The sequence below is a fragment of the Sphaeramia orbicularis genome, chromosome 9, assembly GCF_902148855.1.
Source record: "Sphaeramia orbicularis chromosome 9, fSphaOr1.1, whole genome shotgun sequence".
Classification (NCBI taxonomy): Eukaryota; Metazoa; Chordata; class Actinopteri; order Kurtiformes; family Apogonidae; genus Sphaeramia; species Sphaeramia orbicularis.
The window spans coordinates 8,684,192-8,704,784 of record NC_043965.1 but is presented as its reverse complement, the minus strand read 5'-3'; the positions used below and the strand labels follow the sequence as shown (position 1 = coordinate 8,704,784).

The following is a 20,593-nucleotide window of genomic DNA, read 5'->3' as shown; positions in this document are numbered from 1 at the left end:
CAGATGCTAAATTAAGTTGTGATTGTTAGTTTGACTATAGCACATAAAACTAGATAGAAATTTGTGGACGATGCAAATATTTGACAAAAGGCAGAAAATAATAAAGCAGACTTTCTTGTCTCAGGAGATGGTTCCACTGATGCCACTAAATGATTTTCAGTGTCCTGACTATGTATGTATTGAACATGACCAAACCAGCATTGAGGGAATACATATGATAACTCAGCTGATTCCACAATGGAAATGATTTGATGCAAATTTGCAACAGACGACGTTAAGGGGATTAGTCTTTTGGCGTTTATAATCAATACTGTTCAGAACACATGTGGCATAAATTACGGAAATACACAAAGAAATGACAGGTACTGTTAAATAAACAATGACCTCCAGTGCCACAGTGGTGCTGTGTTCATGCCAGTGGATACTCACCGAAATATGGTCAATCAAACAAGGTGTTATTAAACCTTAAGACTAACCAAAGAGTCCACAGTACTGTCATGCACAAGACTGAGGTTGAAGCCCTGATGAAAACTGATTTGCAGACACTGAGCCCGTTTACATTCAAACGAATACTCCGATTATTATTGATTTCTGGAGTTATCAGATTATTCAAGTGAGCAAGATTGTGAGAAATCAGATTACCACACCCAGATTACTCCCCAATACTCAGATGTCTTCCTGCATGTACACAGATTAATCTGATTTATTTAGTTATTTTACATCCACACGTGTAAAAACAATAAATTGTAGAAAACAGAACAGATGTAATAAAACGTGAGTGAAAGACAGTAATATGAAGTTTGAGTCTGCCATCACTACGTACGTACGAACTCCAAAAGAAATCCATAAATGGACTGAAACGTCTAAACCAGGGATGTCAAACTCATTTTAGTTCAGGGGCCACATTAAGCCAAATTTGATCTGCAGTGGGCCGGACCACTGAAAAAAATAACATAATAATATATAAATAATGTCAACTCCAAACTTTCCTCGATGTTTAAGAGCAAAAAAAGTAAAATTATGCGATGAAAATGTTCCCATTTACCAACTATCCTTTAAAACACTGTGAATAACATGAACACATTTCTTAAAACAAAGTGCAATTTTAACAATATTATGTCTCAGTTTATCATTTACACATGTACATTAAAATGTACAGATCACAGTGGATCTACAAATACACAAAACATCTAATAACAGGCAGAATATTGGTAAAATTACACTTCAGACATTTCAAAATGTTCATATTTGTTGGAGTTGTGAGTATTAGTATTTATAGGTTATTCTGATAGTATTTGACTGATCCGACCCACTGGAGATTAAATTGGTCTGAATGTGGAACCTGAAAGGATCATTAATATCTTAGTGTAATTTCTGCATTTCACAAATTCATCCCAGGGGCCAGACTGGACCCTTTGGCGGGGCCGGATTTGGCCCCCGGGCTGTATGTTTGACACCTGTGGTCTAAACCAAGGTTTTCTGATTGTATTTGATGGCATTTCTGAAGTGAATGTAAATGTGTCACACCTGATTATTACAATTATCTGATTACTCAAAGCCAAAGCTCAAATGCTGGAAATAGTGATGACATAAATCACTCTTGTAGAAGTTTATAAAAGTGACTCACTTGAGGAGGCCAAAGATGAAGGCGTTGAGTCTCATGCTGTGGCTGGTGAGTTCTGAGAACTGACTGACCTTTGAAAACAGACTGTGCAGAACACGAGTGGACGGGCCTGAAGAACAAACACATGACAAAGGATTAAAAGACGTTAAAACACAGCAGATTTAACTTTGGCTCATTTTCTTAGACAAGTGCTGTGGAAAAATGTGTATAGTTTGGATTATTTCTGCTGTTAATAATACTTTTAAGAGTTGCAGTATGAAGCTGGTGAGAAACTTCCTGAAATGATAAACTGCAACAAGGGGTTTAAAACTATCCTCACTGCTGTGTCTTTCTGGTTGAGTTAATTTGCATATTTACATCAGGACAGAAAGTAGTAAAATGCAGATTAGTAATAGGTTAGTAACACATAGCCAACCATCAATAATGTGAGGCAGCTCGTGGACTTCATGGATGGACTCGTGAATGAAAAAAAAACATGATCATGAAAAGTGTCAGTAGTGAAATGTTCCCGTGCCCCTCTCAAAAACCCCCGTCCAGTCCACAGCAGTGTACCCACCCAGCTGAGTGGACGCCTCCACCAGGCTCCAGGGCTGACAGCGGCGCTGTCCGATGATCAGGTCCAGGACGTAGGCCTTCAGCCCATCCTGCAGCACCTCATGGAGGGCGGGGCACAGGTACTTCAGGATGAGATGACCCACATTGGGACTGACCCAACTGTTCCCCAGCTTGGCCTTAAAGGATGCAGAGAAAAGGGAAGAAATAACAGACATGAGTGACAGGTGACATGGCAAAAAAAAGCATTAATCAGGTTTGTCAAATATGCCACGGAAACATGCAAAACACCCAAGAAAACAGATGTTAAAATCAGTGTACCTCATCAAAAAAGGTGTTATGTGTTTTAACTAAATCAAAACAAAACCCAAAATTTCAGGAGTCAGAGAATCAATATTTAATCATAAATCACAACTAACAAGCTAGATTTTTTTTTTTTTTACCTTGTTTTACCTTTCCAGAAGCTGTGTAATCATGGATCTAGCCCTGAGTAGCACATAAAAAAAATACAGAGATACCTTGACGTATGAGTTTAATTCATTCTGTGACCAAGCTCGTAATGCAGTTTATATATTATGCCGCGTTTCCACTTGGTGGAACTGACTCGGCTCGGCTCGACTCGACTCGGGTACCAGGTCCTATTCCTGGAGACCGTTTCCATTACAGGATACTACAGATTTTACAGTACCTGGTCATCATAGCGATGTGGTGCATTACTTCCGTGTCGTCTGCTCAGAGAGTTACTGATAAACTCGTTCATTATGTGTTATCTCATCAAGCTCACGCTGAATTTTTACGTCTGAACCTCCTCGACAAACCATGGTGTAGTTTTGCGGGCTGTCAACGTGTGGATTAACCTACCGCTATTTTTACTGTAAACTTCCGCATCTGTTTTTTGTAAAACAGTGGGTCACAGAGACGACTCTCTGACCAATCAGCGGTCTGCAGTGTTTACACGTCACCTTTTAGTATCTGGTCCCCAGTCCTGGAACCTCGGAGGAGGTAATGCCAAAAAACTAGTACCGGGTACCAGATTCCAGGCCCTTTTTTGTAATGGAAATGCAAAAAGGCCGAGTTGAGTCGAGCCGATACCACATAGATGAAACGCTGCATTATTCATTCATATATCAAGTCAGTTTTCCCTATTGAAATTAATTGAAATGCCATTAATCCGTTCCAGCCCCATAAGTCTAAACATGTCGAGATAATGTCTAGTGTATCCAAAACTTATTTCTAACTTATGAGTAGCATGTAAGTTATATCGACCTTATCTCCAACGCATATTGATGTTTGTGTAGATGTATTTGACATGTTGTGGATGACCTCTTTTCACCTCTTCCTGACAAAGCGTTTCAGCACCTCCCCTCTGGACAGCGACAGCAGAAGGTAATACCCGTAATGCCTAATATCACCATAATCTTCAAATTTAGAATTATATTTTAAAAAATTAACAAACTATAATAAAGGAAATGTAAATTGAATACTTATTATTAACTTTCCAAAGCCACAGGGAGCTGCAGCAGAGGGATGAAAGAGCCACATGTGCCTCTGGAGCCGCCTGGTGGAAACATGGGGTTTAGAGGAGGAACCCGTCAGTCCTCCTCAAGACACCATGATGAGCAGAGAGATGGAGGATCAGAGAGACCTGAATACTTACTAGTCCTCCAACATCTGTTTCTGTTTATTGATTACGACAACTAGCGGCGGCATATCTGAACCTCACTCATAACTTGGATCTCGACTCACAACTCAAAATAATAAATCGACCGAACGATGGTTCATAACTCGGAAAACTCATAAGTCAAGGCACCACTGTAATACAATTCATAGTGACAAATCCTACCTTTACATCTGGATCTCTACTGGTACCAAAGTGAGCCACGATCAGATCGACGGCGGTGTTCACGGCTTTCACCAAACCTGACAGAGAGAAGGGGAAGATGGACACACAAAAACAGACATCAGTTCATTCTGCATAAAACCAGACAAAAGAGAGACTGTAACCTCAATGAGGTTTGTTTTTTTTTACCTGGTGTGTGTGTGTGTGTGTGTGTGTGTACATATATATAATTTCTGTCTTTGTGCATTAGAAATCAATATAAGTGAATCCCCAAAGGAACTTTGTGTTGGTAAATGCAAGTTATGCAAATGTACAGGATTTCAGTTCTGTTCAACATTTTGATGCTCATATGAACTATGTTTTCAGCTCAAAAATGTCCAATTTCATCACAATTAATGCTATATTTTCATGTCACAAATGGCCAAGTTATATTTGAACTGAATTTACCTGAAAAACAAATATTCTATTCTTTTAGATTCCCCAATTTTTCTTACCAGATTCTCTCCTACATATCACATGTTTTATTTTTACAGGTTCAATCTGGAGTATGGTGCTGATCCATCCTGCTTATGTTACACCAATACATACATTAAGAATGTCACACCTCACTTTTTAAATCAACAGTGTTCTAATAATAAGCATTTTTAAAAAGAAATAACAATTCTATATTGTTATTTCCTCTTTAGTATGATGATAAACTATACAATAAATAATTCTGGTCCTAGTTTTTGCACAGGGATCATTAGTGTAAACGGTGACATGGCTGCAGAGCATCAGTATGATGGGATCTGTAACAACCATGTCACATCCGTCCACTGCCACATTTTGTGTTTTTGTTAAACTATTATTGTTTTAGATCCACAATACTAACATTTATGAATAAGAGGAGAATTAGCAATAGTAAGTATATAAGTTTATTACTAATAAAGTACTGGTACTGACCAGAGCATCATGGGTAATGTCACGTCCGTCCAACAGTTATTTATGCTCTTTCTAATGCTATTTTAACATTTATATTCTAATTTATTTTTTCTATTCTGTGTTATTATTTTCTATTCTATGCTATATTCTGTTCTATACTGAATTTATTAATTTCAATGCCCCCACCCCCCCACCAGGTGTTAGGGTTATTATACCATATTAACCCTAACCCTATTATACCATATTCAAAATCTAATATTTCTGAAAATAGAGCTTCCACTGTCAAATAATATCAGTAGTCTGTGCACAAATGTATTAGCACTATTTCAACACAGTTCTATGCATGTCTTACAACATTTTTTTTGACAAAAATGTCCACTCATTTGACCCCCAAGTAAATTTTAGCTTCAGAATATTAACTGTAAAAAGTGACCTTATGAACTACAACTAGCAACTCTACCAGATAACAGTTTCTAAATAAGTCTCAGAATATGTTTTCACCTGAGGTTTTGCTCATAAATAATTCAGTGGTAGTGAAGTTAACGTAGTTAATGCTATTTATTATTTATTACCCCATCCCCTGAAGGTTTGGTTTGTTTGTTTCTTTGTTAACACTTCAGCAGCAAAATTATTGGTTGAATTCATACCACACTGGGTTTATAGATTGAAGTTAAATTCCATAATGAAAATGTTTACATGTATGAATTGTACTTGAACATAACATGAACAAATACACTACAAACAAAAAGTTAAGGATATTTCTTTTTTTTTGGGTCATGTTTTTTGTCATTTTTGCCATTTGTAAATAAAACTATGGTCATTTAAAAAATGTGTTTCAATTCAATTCACACACAAAAAAGTAAGAAGGGCTATGCAAGAACCCAAACTGAAAAAAACTGCCCCAGAATTAAAAATATCCTTAACTTTTTGTTTGTAGTTTATGAACCTGAAAATTCCTAAAAAAAAAAAAAGTAAGTGCAATGTTAACAATATTAGGCCTCAGTTCATCATTTATACATGTAAATCACAATTTACAGATCACAGTGGATCTACAAATACACAAAACATTAAATAACAGGGAGAATATTATTAAAATTCCACATAGTTCTCTTAAGTCATTTCAGATATTCACATTTTTTATAAGAGGCTAGTCTGTAAATGTAAATATTCTTGTCTAATGTAACTTTTTTTACACTAAAACAAAGAGAAAAAATGGCAGTTTTCATAATTTATCGGTTATTATGATAGTATTTTACTGGTCTGATCGTTTTGAGACTGAAATGACCTAAAACAATTTTAACATCCTTGATTGTTAATATTTTCAGTGTAATTTTTGCATTTCATAAATTCATCCTGCAGGCCGGATTGAACCCTTTGGCGGGCCGGATTTGGCCCCCGGGCCACATGTTTGACACCTGTGCTGTAAAGGTTCTACCATTAATTTACTTTAATTGCACTAAGAAGCTTTTGGGAGTCATGGACCTGAAACTAGGCTGCAGTATTATCTAAGCACAGTATTAACAGTAGTAATGTAATTATGTCGGTGTGGTTACAAGAGACTCCACATATTCAACTACTAGTGCTTCACCTCTCTTCTCCATCAGGTCCACAGAGATGTGGGACTGGGAGGAGGAGCAGGAGGAAGAGGAGGAGGAGGCATCGGGGGAGAGACAGAACTCCTCTGGTGGTTTCTCCGTCAGGGAGAAATAATCGGGCAGGTAGTCACTGTGACTCTGCTGCAGCTTGTTGGACTGACCCCCTGCAGAAACACCGACACAAACACACCGTCAGACACACACCAGCACTGAAACACTAAAACCTTTAGGCATCATTCAAGAGCAGATACATGTTCAACTCAGACTTCAGACAGGTTTAGGTTTAGGTTTCTGCACAGGGATGTCAACTTGATATTTTTTGACTGTCTATTTGCGGTTAAATACCCCCTCCTGAAGAAAGTAGATGGTTAGTTGTGGTACAAAATTATTAAATACAGTAAGAACATGAAAAATATTTTAGAAATTTAGAGTTAGAACACTTAAATCATCGTCATAGATAAAATAAAGCAAAAAACAAAATCAATGTTGAGAGAAATTAAGTAAAAACCATCTCTGAGGCATTTTGGAAGCAAAGAACAACTTAAACCAAACTAACCAATGCAATGATATTTATCACAATTAGGGATGTAACGATTACCAGTGTAATGATAAACCGCGGTAAAACTGCAGACAGTTAGTATTACCGTTTAAATTCTAATTATCATGATAACCGTGTTTGATTACCGCACTTTTATGGGAAAAACGCCTATGTAAAGATCTGCTTTTATGTCAAATATTTGAGTATAGTTTCAATTTATTCAAATTTTAATTTTCTATACCTAATATTTAGAACCAATATTCACTTTTAAAGTTTTGAAAAGGTTTGTTAAGCATCTTTTGGTTATTTATGCAATAAATTATATACATTTTTCAAATAGGATTTTATATATTTTTTGTGTTTTTTGTCCTTTTATGTTTTTATAGTAAGTTAAAGTCAAAAAAATAATAGGCAGATGATATAAATGAAGTTGTGCTGAAAAAAAGACAGATCCCAAACATGGGTATAGTAAACATTTGTTTATATAGTATAAAAGGCAAAATCAAAAGGACTGAAAAACGGACAAAATAGGCTCAGACCACTAAGGGTTAATACTTGAATGTTTCTGCCAACAGAAAGTACATTGTGCCTATTATTATTCTTATTTATTTTTTTTAAATACAACTTGGTTAAATTATTTCAGTGTGTGTATTAGTACTTTTTGAACATTTTGAGCACAATTTCAATAATACCGCGATAATAATGATAACCGTGATAATTTTGGTCACAATAACCGTGATATGAAATTTTCATATCGTTTACATCCCTAATCACAATATAAAACTATATTATAACATTTATCCTTATTGTTTTGTATCCCAGACCCCTGTTAGAAAAGAAACACCTGAATTCAACAGTGACTTTTTCAGCAAAATATATCATTAACTGAACACAAACCAAGCGTCTCAATCTACTGTCATTGATCCAACTCCATGGGTTTTACTGGTGAATCAATGTTGTAGAAGATGACGGTGTTCCCATGGTAACTACGGAGCCTCTGAACGTCCAAATGGGTCATATCTGATGACCATGAAAAGATGACAAACGGTATTTAACACCATTTATTTACATGTATTGATAGGATTAGTAGTTAACTAGTTATTAAATTTTTAGATCACTAGATGCTTTTAGTTGCCAGTGGCTGTTTGGGTCTTCAAGGATGTTTCTGCACAAATTCACGCTGGATGAAGCTGTATTTATGATCCAGATTCGTTACACATTCATCATAACCACCATGTATCTAACTTTAGGTCTTTTTTTGTTTCATCCATGGTGTTTTGATAAATGACGCTCATATCCTCCTAACTTGGACAACAAAACGACAAGCACCATTGAGCCATCCCACTGTGTGGCCAGACGGGACTGATGGGAAATCAAAGACGTTGCGCCTGGGGGGTCGTAGTCCAGGCCCCCGTCTGGGCTCAAGGTTACGAGACAGGTGGGCCTGTCCTGCAGCTGAGTGGGCTCCAGAAACCCTCTCTACCCCGAGAGGGTTTCGACGGCGATAGTCCCTCCATTTGAGAGCCTGGGGTGAGAGGTGATGGGCTGTTGGGTGGTGGGAGGGGGTTAAGGTTATGTTTATGGGTGCAGGTTAGGGTGAGAACAGGGATTATTGAGCAGATGGAAAAAACATTTGGAGCAAGCGATAGGAAAAGGGAAGGCAAAGAAATATTGACAAAATGTGGAACAGGAGAAAACAAATCAATGGATGTAGAGAGAGGAAAGAGAAAGAGAAACAAATAAGAATGTACAAAGTCTGGCTTCATTAAAGTCTTAACACACACAGTAGAACTAGGGGTGTTAGGAAATATCGGTTTGGCAATATATTGTGATATTTTATTTCACAATGTTGTACCGATATTAAAAAGGACTGTATCGATATTTTAGGCATTTATTCAAATGCAGATGTGGTGGAGGTTCATTTTTGTTTTTCTTTATTGTTTATATCTTATTTATTATTATTTAACACTGTTTTATTAACCCTCTGGTATCCGGGTGCGCCTTTTACGCACACTTTGCACTTCGTTTTAAAAAACTTCATGTTATTTTTCACAACTGAAATAAGGTTAGAATTCAAAAGTTGTTCATTTTTGCATGATCTTTAAAATTCTGGCCACCGACTAAAATGTGCACATTGTAAACAAAAGAAAATTACCAGACTAGCATCTGTCTCCCAGGTGTGTCTAAAACGCACTATTTCTTCCATTTGATATGTATGATTAGGGCTGACCTTGATTTACAAAAATAAAGTCAAATTAGAGCAGAAAAATAAATCAATATATAATACTTAATAGTTTGATTTATAGGTGTGCATTTTACGCACACTTGGTGACAGATGCTCGTATTTTTGAACACTTGACCTAGCGCCAAAAATAATCGTGCAAATGAACCAATGTTGGAGTTAATCACTGACATATGCCAGGATGAAAAAATCAAATAATATGTGATCCACTTTTTATGTAGGATACTGAAAAAAATAAATTTTTTGTGTTTTTTGCATCCAAAAAAATGGTTTGTTTACATTACAAACACAGCATTTAAAGGGTTAAAAAATGTGACAATTATTCAGTATTTGGTATTTTTATTTATGGCTCAAGTTGATGAAAAAGAAAAAAAGTGTAAAAGAATTAAAAACAAATTGTATGAAAATTTGTTTGACATTATTCCACAAGTGTGTGAAAAAGGCACACTTGGTGTTTAGTAAGGGCCTTGGTGGATGGGATACCAGAGGGATAAATAATGGCTATTTGAAGCATCCTAAAAGCACTTTTGACTGTCTGAGAGAGGCAGATGTTAGTTCCTTTGGCGGGATTGCACAAAAATAATGTTATGATGTTAGTTATGAACTAATAGAATAGAACATTTGAGTGGGATCTTAATCTGTAATGTCTGCAAAACATAATTTAAGTTTTAACACAGGAACATTTTGTGATACTGCATTAGATCCTGTTGTGATTAAATAAAAATGTGTTTCATGTTTGGGCATACTTCTGGTGTAATTCAATTCTTCCAGGAAATAATCATTTCAAACAAACACAAAATTGCCTTTTTAACAGTATCATAATATATCGTGAAATATAGTATCGTGATCCTAGTATTGTTATTTGTATCATATCGCCAGATTCTTGCCAATACGCATACCTAAATATAACTGATATCAACCATAAAGAACAACTAATATAGATATGGGACTGTCTTATATTCCTGTTCACTCTTCAATGTTTCCGCCTGTCGTTGTGTACTTTTTTGTATTTGTACGGTGAGATCAATAAAGTTTTATCTTATCAGACTCAGAATACTTTATTAACCCCCGGGGGAAATTATTGGGTGTTATAGTCGGTAATGGACCTTATAAAATCTCTATACAGTGGTGTGCAAAAATATTAGAACACTTGTCAAATCTTACAAAACTGGTGGTTTATTTGTTCCCAGAGCCTGAATTTCACTTTTTTGCCATTGCAAAAGGTAAAGGCATAGGTACTGAGAATATTTCACCTACAAATTTATTAGTCCAGTCGGTTTTTTTTTAACATTTTACTCTAATATTTAGTTTGGCCCCCCTTGGCAACAATCACAGCAGCACATCTTTCTGGCATTGTGTCGATGCATTTTCTGAGAGTTTCAACCCAAATGTCATTCCACGCTCTCCGAAGCTCATTCCAGAGAGTTTCCTTAGATCAGGGGTGTCAAACTCATTTTAGTTCCAGGGCCACATTCAGCTAAATTAAATCTGAAGTGGGCCGAACCAGTAAAATAATAACATAATAATATAGAAATAATGTCAACACCAAACTTTTCTCTAAGTTTAAGAGCAAAAAAGTAAATTTACATTATGAGAAGGTTTACATTTACAAACTATCCTTTCAAAAGATGTGAATAACATGAACAAACTGAAAAAATAAGTGTCATTTTAACAATATTCTGCCTCAGTTTATCATTTAACACATGTACATTAGAACTTACAGATCACAGTGGATCTGCCAACACACAAAACATTTAATAACAGGCAGAAAATTGTTAAAATTACACTTACTTCTCTTAAGAAATTTCAGGTTGTTCATATTTGTTCTGGTGATTCACTTTTTTTTTTTTTTTTTTGCGAAATTATACTTTGTTTTAGTGTAAATACATGAAAATATTTACATTTACAAAGAGAAAAATTTGGAGTTGTCATTATTTATATGTTATTATGATAGTATTTTACTGAATCCTGCCCACTTGAGATTGAATTGGTCTGAATGTGGAACCTGAGCTAAAAGGATTGTTAATATCTTAGTGTCATTTTTGCATTTGGTGGGCCGGATTTGGCCCCCGAGCTGCATGTTTGACACCTGTGTATTAGAGTAAAATGTAAAAAAAAAAAAAAAAAAAAAAAAAGGACTGGACTAATAAATTTGTAGGTGAAATATTCTCAGTACCTTTGCCTTTAACTTTTGCAATGGCAAAAAGTGAAATTCAGGCTCTGGAAACAAATAAACCACCAGTTTTGTAAGATTTGACAAGTGTTCTAATGTTTTTGCACACCACTGTAAGTCTCATTTAATTGCTGTTAAAGTAGTTGCCATTAATATTTGTATAAAAATCAGGACATCATTCTTTTGTTTGTTAGAAACAACGCAGAAATAATGAGATGCAAACCCACCATTATGAGTCCTGGATAAGCCTCCTTTGTTTCCCTCTGGGTGTTTTGCAGAGTCATGACATCCCAGTGGACTGAGCGTGTCCCTGGGCAGCGTGGGTAGAGCTCCACGGTGGACACAGTGGCCCTGCGCCGTGGGCAGCATCAGTGGCACCCCCCCCCTCTTTGCACCCAGTGATGAGGGTGTGGGGGTGGGCAGTAAAGGTGTGGAGCCGCTGTACTGTTTGGTGGTTGGGGGCGTGTGCAGGGGGGTGCGGCCTGTGGACAGAGGGCAGGACAGGCTGTGGGAGGGCGGAGGACTATGGGTGCATGTGGAGCAGGACCCGGAGCTCCCCGCCCCCTGGAGCCGAACCGGGGAGTAGCTCCCCAGAGGCGAGGGCCGGACCGATCCAGGAGGGGGGTCCGCCGCAGCCCCGGCACACCGGTACCCCTGCACACCCCCAAGTGCATCCTCACTGTCTTCCCCTCCCGGACCTCCAGAGCCGGAGCCAGAACTGGAGCCGGAGCCGGAGCGAGCCTGCATCCCAGAGACGTAGCCCGTGAGCAGGGGCAGCAGAGGCTTGGGCTGGGGGGGCTTGGAAGCAAACGGGTGGTGGAAGGTAAAGGGCTGGATGGGGAGGGTGGTGGGTCGCTGTTCCTTACTGTAGCGGACCACTGTGGGATGGCTGTCGGAGGAGCTGCTGGCCAAACCTACAGGAAGACAAAGAGGAAGTAGATGGAGTTAAAGCAGAAAGATCATGTTGAAGAAACAGCAACACTGAGCCGAGATTCAGAGCTGAAACCATTCATCCACAGGTGTCAAACATGCGGCCCGGGGGCCGAATCCGGCCCGCCAAAGGGTCCAGTCCGACACTTGGGATGAATTTGTGAAATGCAAAAATGACACTAATATATAAACAGTCCTTTTAGTTCAGGTTCCACATTTAGACCAATTCAATCTCAAATGGGCAGGATTCAGTAAAATACTATCATAATAACCTATAAGTAATAACTCCAAATTTTTCTCTTTGTAAATATAAATATTTTCATGTATTTACACTAAAACAATTATTAAAAACTATTTTAAAATTACACTTATTTTTTCAGTTTGTTCATGTTATTCACATCTTTTGAAAAGATAGTTTGTAAATATACTATTTTCTTTTCTTCAGACAAGATAAAACTATACTTGTCTGAACAACAGAAAATAGTATATTTACATAAACAGAAGACAAAATGAACGTCATTAGCCTTAGGATAGTTTGTAGATGTAAACCTTTTCATAATTTAAATGTATTTTTTTCGCTCTAAAACATAGAGAAAAGTTTGGAGTTGACATTATTTATATATTATTATGTAATTATTTCACTGGTTCTGCCCACTGCAGATCAAATTTAGCTGAATGTGGCCCCTGAACTAAAATGAGTTTGACAGCCCTGCATTAATCCACTGATCAACTAGAATTAATTAAAAAGTGGTGCCAGGCACAAACAACCCCGCCCCTCGCACGTATTGTAGCTTATTTTGGCATCGATCCAGCTGATGTCATCATGTTTATGTGTGTGCTGATGTCACCATATCAATTGTTATCTATCTATCTATCTATCTATCTATCTATCTATCTATCTATCTATCTATCTATCTATCTATCTATCTATCTATCTATCTATCTATCTATCTATCTATCTATCTATCTATCTATCTATCTATCTATCTATCTATCTATTTTTTTAATTTAACCTTTATTTAACCAGGAAAACAGATGAGGTTGAGATTGAGATTAAAAACCTCTTTTTCAAGGGAGTCCTGGCCAAGAAGTACCATGAAATACAACACACAGTTACAATATACAAGATTTTACAATATTTTTCTTCATATATGTGCCAAGTTTGAAGTCAACTGAAACTAAATTTATGTTTTTATAGACATCTGAAATTTTGCTCAATATAGGTAAATGAAAAATAAATAAATAAATAAATAAATAAAAAATCCTTGAAAAAAATTTAAACTTTGACCTACTTTTCCCACAATGTAATGACATCTATTCTAGGTCACTGGCAATCTATAAACTAAATTTGGTATGAATTCAATCAATAGTTTTGCTGCAAAAGTGTTAAACAAACAAACATAGTAACAAACCAAACTGGGGTAATAACTGTTTATAATTTTCCTGAATCAAAGCTTTATTTCCTTAATTTCGCTGCTGTTAAACATTGGTTCCACTGTTATGTTTCCCACGGATGTTTATTGTGACGCACACGCCGCCAGGATCAACACAAACAACATGGAGTGTAGCTCAGAAGAAGCGAGGACAACAAGGCAGAAAATATCTATACGTTCACTTTACTACACTGGAACCATCACAGAATATTTTATTGCTGCTGCATTTAACAAACTTTGTTATTCACTGTAACTGTTGTGCAACAAATGTTCTTGTTAAAGGAATGAAAATGTATTTTATTGCTGCAATGACTGTAAATAAAGCTATGTTCAGACTGCAGGCAAATGTGGCCCAATTCTGATTTTTTTGCCCATATGTGACCTGTATCCGATCCGTTACAGACAGTTTGAACAGCACAAATCTGACCCAGGCCACTTTCATATGTGGTCCTAAATCCGATACTTATCTGATATTTTGCAATGCGACTTCAGTCTGAACGGCCAGGTTGCATTTATCTGACGTTTATGTCATTGAAATGCAACAAACGTCACAATTCTGCATCCCAGGAGAAGGAGCGTCAGGAAAAACATATTTACTTCCATAAACACAGTGCATGCCTGTGTGGTCACATATTACATCAGGACTTGTTTTGCACATGCAGGTCACTTCAGGGTCGCATTCAGTTCATACTCAAAACTGATAGAAGTCGCTTTGGATTTCTCCTTCACTGTGGTTCTTTTCCCACTGGGTTTTTGGAGTTTTTCTTTGCTGAGAAGGAGGGTCTAAGGACGGGGGATGTTTTCGTATCCAGCTAATTCTGTAAAGCCATGTGGTTTTGTTTTTTTTTGGTTATTTATTTATTTATTTATTTTTATGTTTTCATGTTAAATACCTGTTGTGAAGCATATTGAGTCTGCCTTGAGCATGAAATGGGCTATATAAACAAAGGTGAATTGAATTAAATGTGTAATATGAACGAGCAGAAAAAAAATTGATTTCACCCAAAATTCTGAATTGTACATTAAGACCTGCTGTCTGAACGTAGCCTTAACCCTCCAGTATCCAGGTGCGCCTTTTAGGCACACTTTGCACTTCGTTTTAAAAAAACTTCATATTATTTTTCACAATTTAAATAAGGTTAGAATTCAGAAGTTGTTCATTTTTGCATGATCTTTAAAATTCTGGCCACCAACTAAAAGTTGCACATTGTAAACAAAAGAAAATTACAAGACTAGCATCTGTCTCCCAAGTGTGCCTAAATGCACTATTTCTTCCATTTGATCTGTATGATTAGGGCTGACCTTGATTTACAAAAATAAAATCAAATTACAGCAGAAAAATAAATCAACATATAATATTTAATAGTTTGATTTATAGGTGTGCATTTTACGCACACTTGGTGACAGATGCTAGTATTTTTGAACATTTGACCTAGCGCCAAAAATAATAATGCAAATTAACCGATGTTGGAGTTAATTATTGACATATGCCAGGATGAAAAAATCAAATAATATGTGATCCAATTTTTATGTAGTGTACTGAGAAAATTGTTTTTTTTTGTTTTGTTTTTTGCATTAAAAAAAAAAGGTTTGTTTACATTACAAACATGGCATTTAAAGCGTTAAAAAATACGACAATTATTGAGTATTTGGTATTTTTATTTACGGCTCAAGTTGATGAAATAGAAAAAAGTGCAAAAGAATTAAAAACCAACTGTATGATTTTTTTTTTTTTTTTTTTTACTTTTTTACTCCACAAGTATGTGAAAAAGGCACACTTGGTGTTTAGTAAGGGCCTTGCTGGACAGGATACCGGAGGGTTAAGATCCCTGTTTTTTTTTCTTCCTTTTTTGTAGTTCATAATCTGACTAGTCAATAGCTGCAGCTCTACGACTAATATAACAACTTCATAAACATGAATGTTACCAGTGAAGCTGAAGGTAAACAGAACTGCTCAGTCATAAGTCACAAAGCTCCACAGTTCAGCCATAGCAACATCACACTGTGGCACACACACACACACACACACACACATGCATAAACACAAACACACACAAACACACACAGGGTAAACCTGAATGCACTGTGTGAGTGGAGACACCGGCCTTTTGTCTGCACGTCGTCTCTGCCACAGTCACTTCTGTGTGTTCTGTGTGTTTGTCGCTTTAGTGCAGTGTGTGACAGACAGGAGCGTGTGTGTGGGATGTCGAAAGCCTCGGTGAAAGCTCCGCCCACTGTTACTGTCAGAGCTGCGTACACTGTCATGTTTTCAGCCACAGGGGGCGACATAGAGCTGCTATGGAAAAAATCTGCTGAAGGACGGAGGAACAGAACACACACCCATCAGGCCTGAACACCCCCGACCCCCCCCCACCCCCACCCCCCCATTCCCCTCCCCTGTGTATCTGCTCTGTCATCGCTCTAATTGCCCTTTCTCTCTTTGGTCTCTTTGCACATCACTTCTTCTCTTCTCTATCTTCCTCTCTGCCTCCTCTTCCTCTTTCATGCATGAATCCATTAGACAGCCACATCTTCTGCAGCTCTGTGCTTCATCATCGGATCATTTGCGAGGGATGCGGCTTCCTAGAGAATTTTAAAGTGGCAGATGCGCTGTTCTGACTGATGTGAAAGGATAAATAATATATGTCTGGGTTTGCTGCACAGATACTCATTAAACCATTAAAACCACTGTGAAGATAACACTGCAAAGAAACTGAACAGGCTGTATCTGATGCACACTATGACACTACTCAGACCCGTTATCCTATATGTCCTATATCATTCCTTTCCTGAGAGTGTATAGAATCATTAAAGATTTACATTTGATCAAAAGCAATTAAATTTTTTCATTTTAATTACTCCATTACTTGATGACACCTGATTACAATAAAATAGTCAAACTTTACTGATGTTCTTGTTGTCCATCTTGGGCTTTTTAACCATCCTCAAAAGTATTGGGAAATATTGAATTCAGGTGATTCTTTTCTGACAGGGGTCTGGGATGCAAAACAATAATGACAAATGTCATAATACAGTTTTATATTGGGATAAATATAATATTAATTATTAATCTTGATGTTTTTACCTCAAATCAGCATAAACAGGACATCTTACAGCTGTAGACATGATGTGTCCCAATATATATAAATATGTCCATATAGTTTATAAACATGAATATTTCCTTAAAGTTTAAAGGGAGATTTTTCTTAAGTGAGATGTGAAGAAAGTAGATGGTTAGTTGTGGTAGAAAATAATTATTTACAGAGTCTGTCCACGGCTGTGTTTACTGGGTGAAAAAGGACAGATAGCTGACATATCAAACGAAACATGTTCTGTTATCATGGTTGGGGTTTCAGTAGCAGTCAGGATTATTCTTAAACACTGGAAACCCCCTACAGCCCCACAGTTTAAAGAATGGGTCAACAGGACGATAAAGACTGCTTCATATGAATGTATGCTTCATAAGGTTAACAATAGGGATGGGACCACAGCAGCAGTTTGGGAGTCATTCTGGTCTGACATAACTATGACTGACAGTCAGCAGGATGACAGCTGAACTACTTCCCTCATGTATTTACGGTACTTCATTAATTATCTATTCTGTTCTGTTCTGTTTTGTTCTGTTCTGTTCTATTCTATTCTATTTTTTTATTTTTTTATTTTCTTCTTGAGACCGTCCACGCTTTGTAGCTTTTCTTTTTGATACTTTTCATGTATGTACAGAAGCCTTCAATCTTACCCTTAAGCAACATTGTATGAATGTCGTGATCCAAGTGAAAACTCTAATAAAAACTTGAATTATTAAAAAAATATATATATATATATATTTACAGTCAGGGCACAAAAATATTATAGAAATTTAGAGGAAGAACATTTAAATCATAGTCATGGATTAAAAAAAAACAAAAAAAAAAACAAAATTAATGTTGAGAGAAAGTAAGCAAAAACTATCTCTGAGGCATTTTGGAAGCAAAGATAACAATTTAAACCAAACTAACCAATTCAATGATATTTATCCCAATATAAAACAATATTCCGACATTTGTCATTATTGTTTTGTATCCCAGACCCCTGTTAGAAAAGAAACACCTGAATTCAACATGTCCCAATACTTTTGTCTACATAGTGTATGACTTAGGTAATTACACTATGAGGCTAATGATTTGGTTCACCATTTGTGGAGGTTGTTTTTTGTAGACTGGTGAACCTCTGCGGAGTAGCTTATTACGTAATATCCTCATAATGACTCAGTGAATTTGAAAATTGACTTTTTTTTGCCAAATGTTCAGACATAATTTCAGTGCTGAACAGCTGGGGCTTCTGGGGACATTCCTTTCCTGGTGCATTCGCTTTGGTTCTATTCATTCCAGGCCTGTACGTGTGTGTGTGTGTGTCTGTGTGTGTGTTTACCTACCTACAGCAAACAGCTGAGTCTAAGCTTCAGAAGGTGATGGAAGAGACTTGTGTTAAATGACATGAACTCCTGACTGCGGTGTGTTCATGTAAAAATCCTCTTTTTGCCTCTCACTGTTCCACTCAAAGTATGTGTATAATCTGTCCGTTTACACGTGTATATTGAGCTCTTTCACCTTCACATGTGTACATTCTCCTGTCACATCCGACTAAAGGTCAGTCTGTACATACTCTAGACCAGGGGGGTCAAACATATGCCCCACAGGCCAAAACCAGCCCACCAAAGCGTCCAATCTGGTCCATTGGATGAATTAGTGAAATGCAAAAATTACACTGAAGATATGAGCGATCAAGGATGTTAAATCATTTTCGTTTTTCCATTTAGTTCATTTTAGTTCGTGATCTCAAGTTTTTGGACTGTTTTGGTAAAATGGTAAACTTTATCAGGCACTGCAGCTAGAACTCCTCTCTAACCTGCTTGTTATTCAGAGCATGCTTGCCCCACTTTACCCATTCTTTCCTTCTTAAGTTGAAGGTACACATTCTGCATCACTGTTTAAGACACTGGCTCAAAGCACATGATTTCACACATACACAGAATATTTAAACCTGCCTGTGCAACATTACACATAGAAAGCATGTTGGCAGATACACACTTATAATAACAAACATGTGTCAGTTTCTCAAAGATGCAATGAAGAACTTTTTTGGGCTTAAGGGGAAATGTATTCTCAATGTTAACCCTTTAATCTCTATCCCCTAATTCATCACGTGGGCCAGATTTGATAACAAAAAATATCAATTACTGCAGCTCTAAACAGATAAACCCACTGAAATCGACACACTACACAACATTTTATTTTAATTTTATTCTAGTTAGCTCTATTTTTATGTTACTTGTAAAATTTATATTCTATTTTATTACCTCCACCAAGGAGGTTATGTTTTTGCCGGCGTTGGTTTGTGTGTCTGTCTGGCCGTGTGCAAGATAACTCAAAAAGTTATGGAAGGATTTGGATGAAAATTTCAGGAAATGTTAATACTGGCACAAGGAACAAGTGGTTAAATTTTGATGGTGATTGGGGGGGGGGGGGCACTGAACTGCCTTTGCGGAGGCCTGCGCTCTCCGAGTGCTTTTCTAGTATTATTACCTCCGCCAAGGAGGTTAGGTTTTTGCCAGGGTTTGTTTGTCTGTTTGTTTGTTTGTCTGTCCGTTAGTGTGCAACATAACTCAAAAAGTTATGGACAGATTTGGATGAAATTTTCAGGGTTTGTTGGAAATGGGATAAGGAAGAAATGATTAAATTTTGGTGGTGATCGGGGGGGGGGGGGGGGGGGGGGCGCAGACCAGAAAATTTCATCAAAATCTGTCCATAACTTTTTGAGTTATGTTGCACACTAACGGACAGACAAACAAACAAACAGACAGACAAACAAACCCTGGCAAAAACATAACCTCGTTGGCGTGGGGGGGCCCACGGGGGGGGGCCACTGATCAGCCTTGGCGGAGGTCTGCGCTCTCCGAGTGCTTCTAGTTTTATTTTTAGTTTTGTCATTTTATATTCACTCTATTCTTATTCTTGGAGTACTGGTGTTTTGTTAATATTGTTGCACTGACTGAAGTTGCAATGACAATAATAGTCCGGGAGCCAGGATAGACTACCATGCCCCCCCCCCCCCCCCAAAACAAAATGTCGCATGATTTTTTTTAACCTTTGTGATGTCCTAAATGAGAAATTGAGTGGTAACACTAAAGCAACCATGTCATTATTTTGTAATTTAATGTTATAATTACAAGAATAAAATTATTTTACTTGGAACTAGAGATTATAGACTGTGTCAAGATGTCTAACATGTTGCAATTGCCAAGAGATATTTTCCTACAATACCTATGTCAATTTATGATAAAACGAACTGAAAGAGTAGCAGAAAATATTGAACTTTTGAATACCCGAATATCTAAACATGTAGGCATCAAAACATCGTAATGCATGTAATTCTAGCATGAATATGTAATATATACTGCGTTCTATCAGGAATATGTAATATATCACCAGAATAGCTGTCGGAGATATATATTTCTTAAAAGTTTATTTGCTGCTATGAAATTTTTTTGCGAAAAAGTTAACTTTAAGACATGCTGTCCTTATATCATATGTCATTTTTATTGTGATAAAGATACAAAAACCAAATGATCATATTTGGAAACTAGAGATTCTAGGCTTTTTTCTGATGTAGAACATGCTGCAACTGCCATGGGATAAATGGCTACAATACCTGTCAATTTGTGACAAAAATGAACCACAAGAGCAGTGGAAAATATCGTGCTTTG

The 20,593-nt window shown here is 37.0% G+C and overlaps 1 protein-coding gene across 3 annotated transcripts in view; it reads right to left on the bottom strand.

The window, feature by feature from the left end:
* Positions 1–20,593, bottom strand: part of rusc2 (RUN and SH3 domain containing 2) — a 58,293-nt gene that overhangs the window by 4,046 nt on the left and 33,654 nt on the right. For 2 of the 3 annotated variants that reach the window (XM_030142677.1, XM_030142678.1), the window contains exons 4-9: positions 11,713–12,399; positions 8,400–8,615; positions 6,526–6,696; positions 4,020–4,096; positions 2,181–2,355; positions 1,628–1,733 (exon numbers count right to left, since the gene is read on the bottom strand). In XM_030142677.1, coding sequence (XP_029998537.1) covers positions 1,628–1,733; positions 2,181–2,355; positions 4,020–4,096; positions 6,526–6,696; positions 8,400–8,615; positions 11,713–12,399 — 1,432 coding nt within the window. The remainder of the gene's footprint in view (positions 1–1,627; positions 1,734–2,180; positions 2,356–4,019; positions 4,097–6,525; positions 6,697–8,399; positions 8,616–11,712; positions 12,400–20,593) is intronic. The other variant, XM_030142679.1, reaches the window with a different exon arrangement.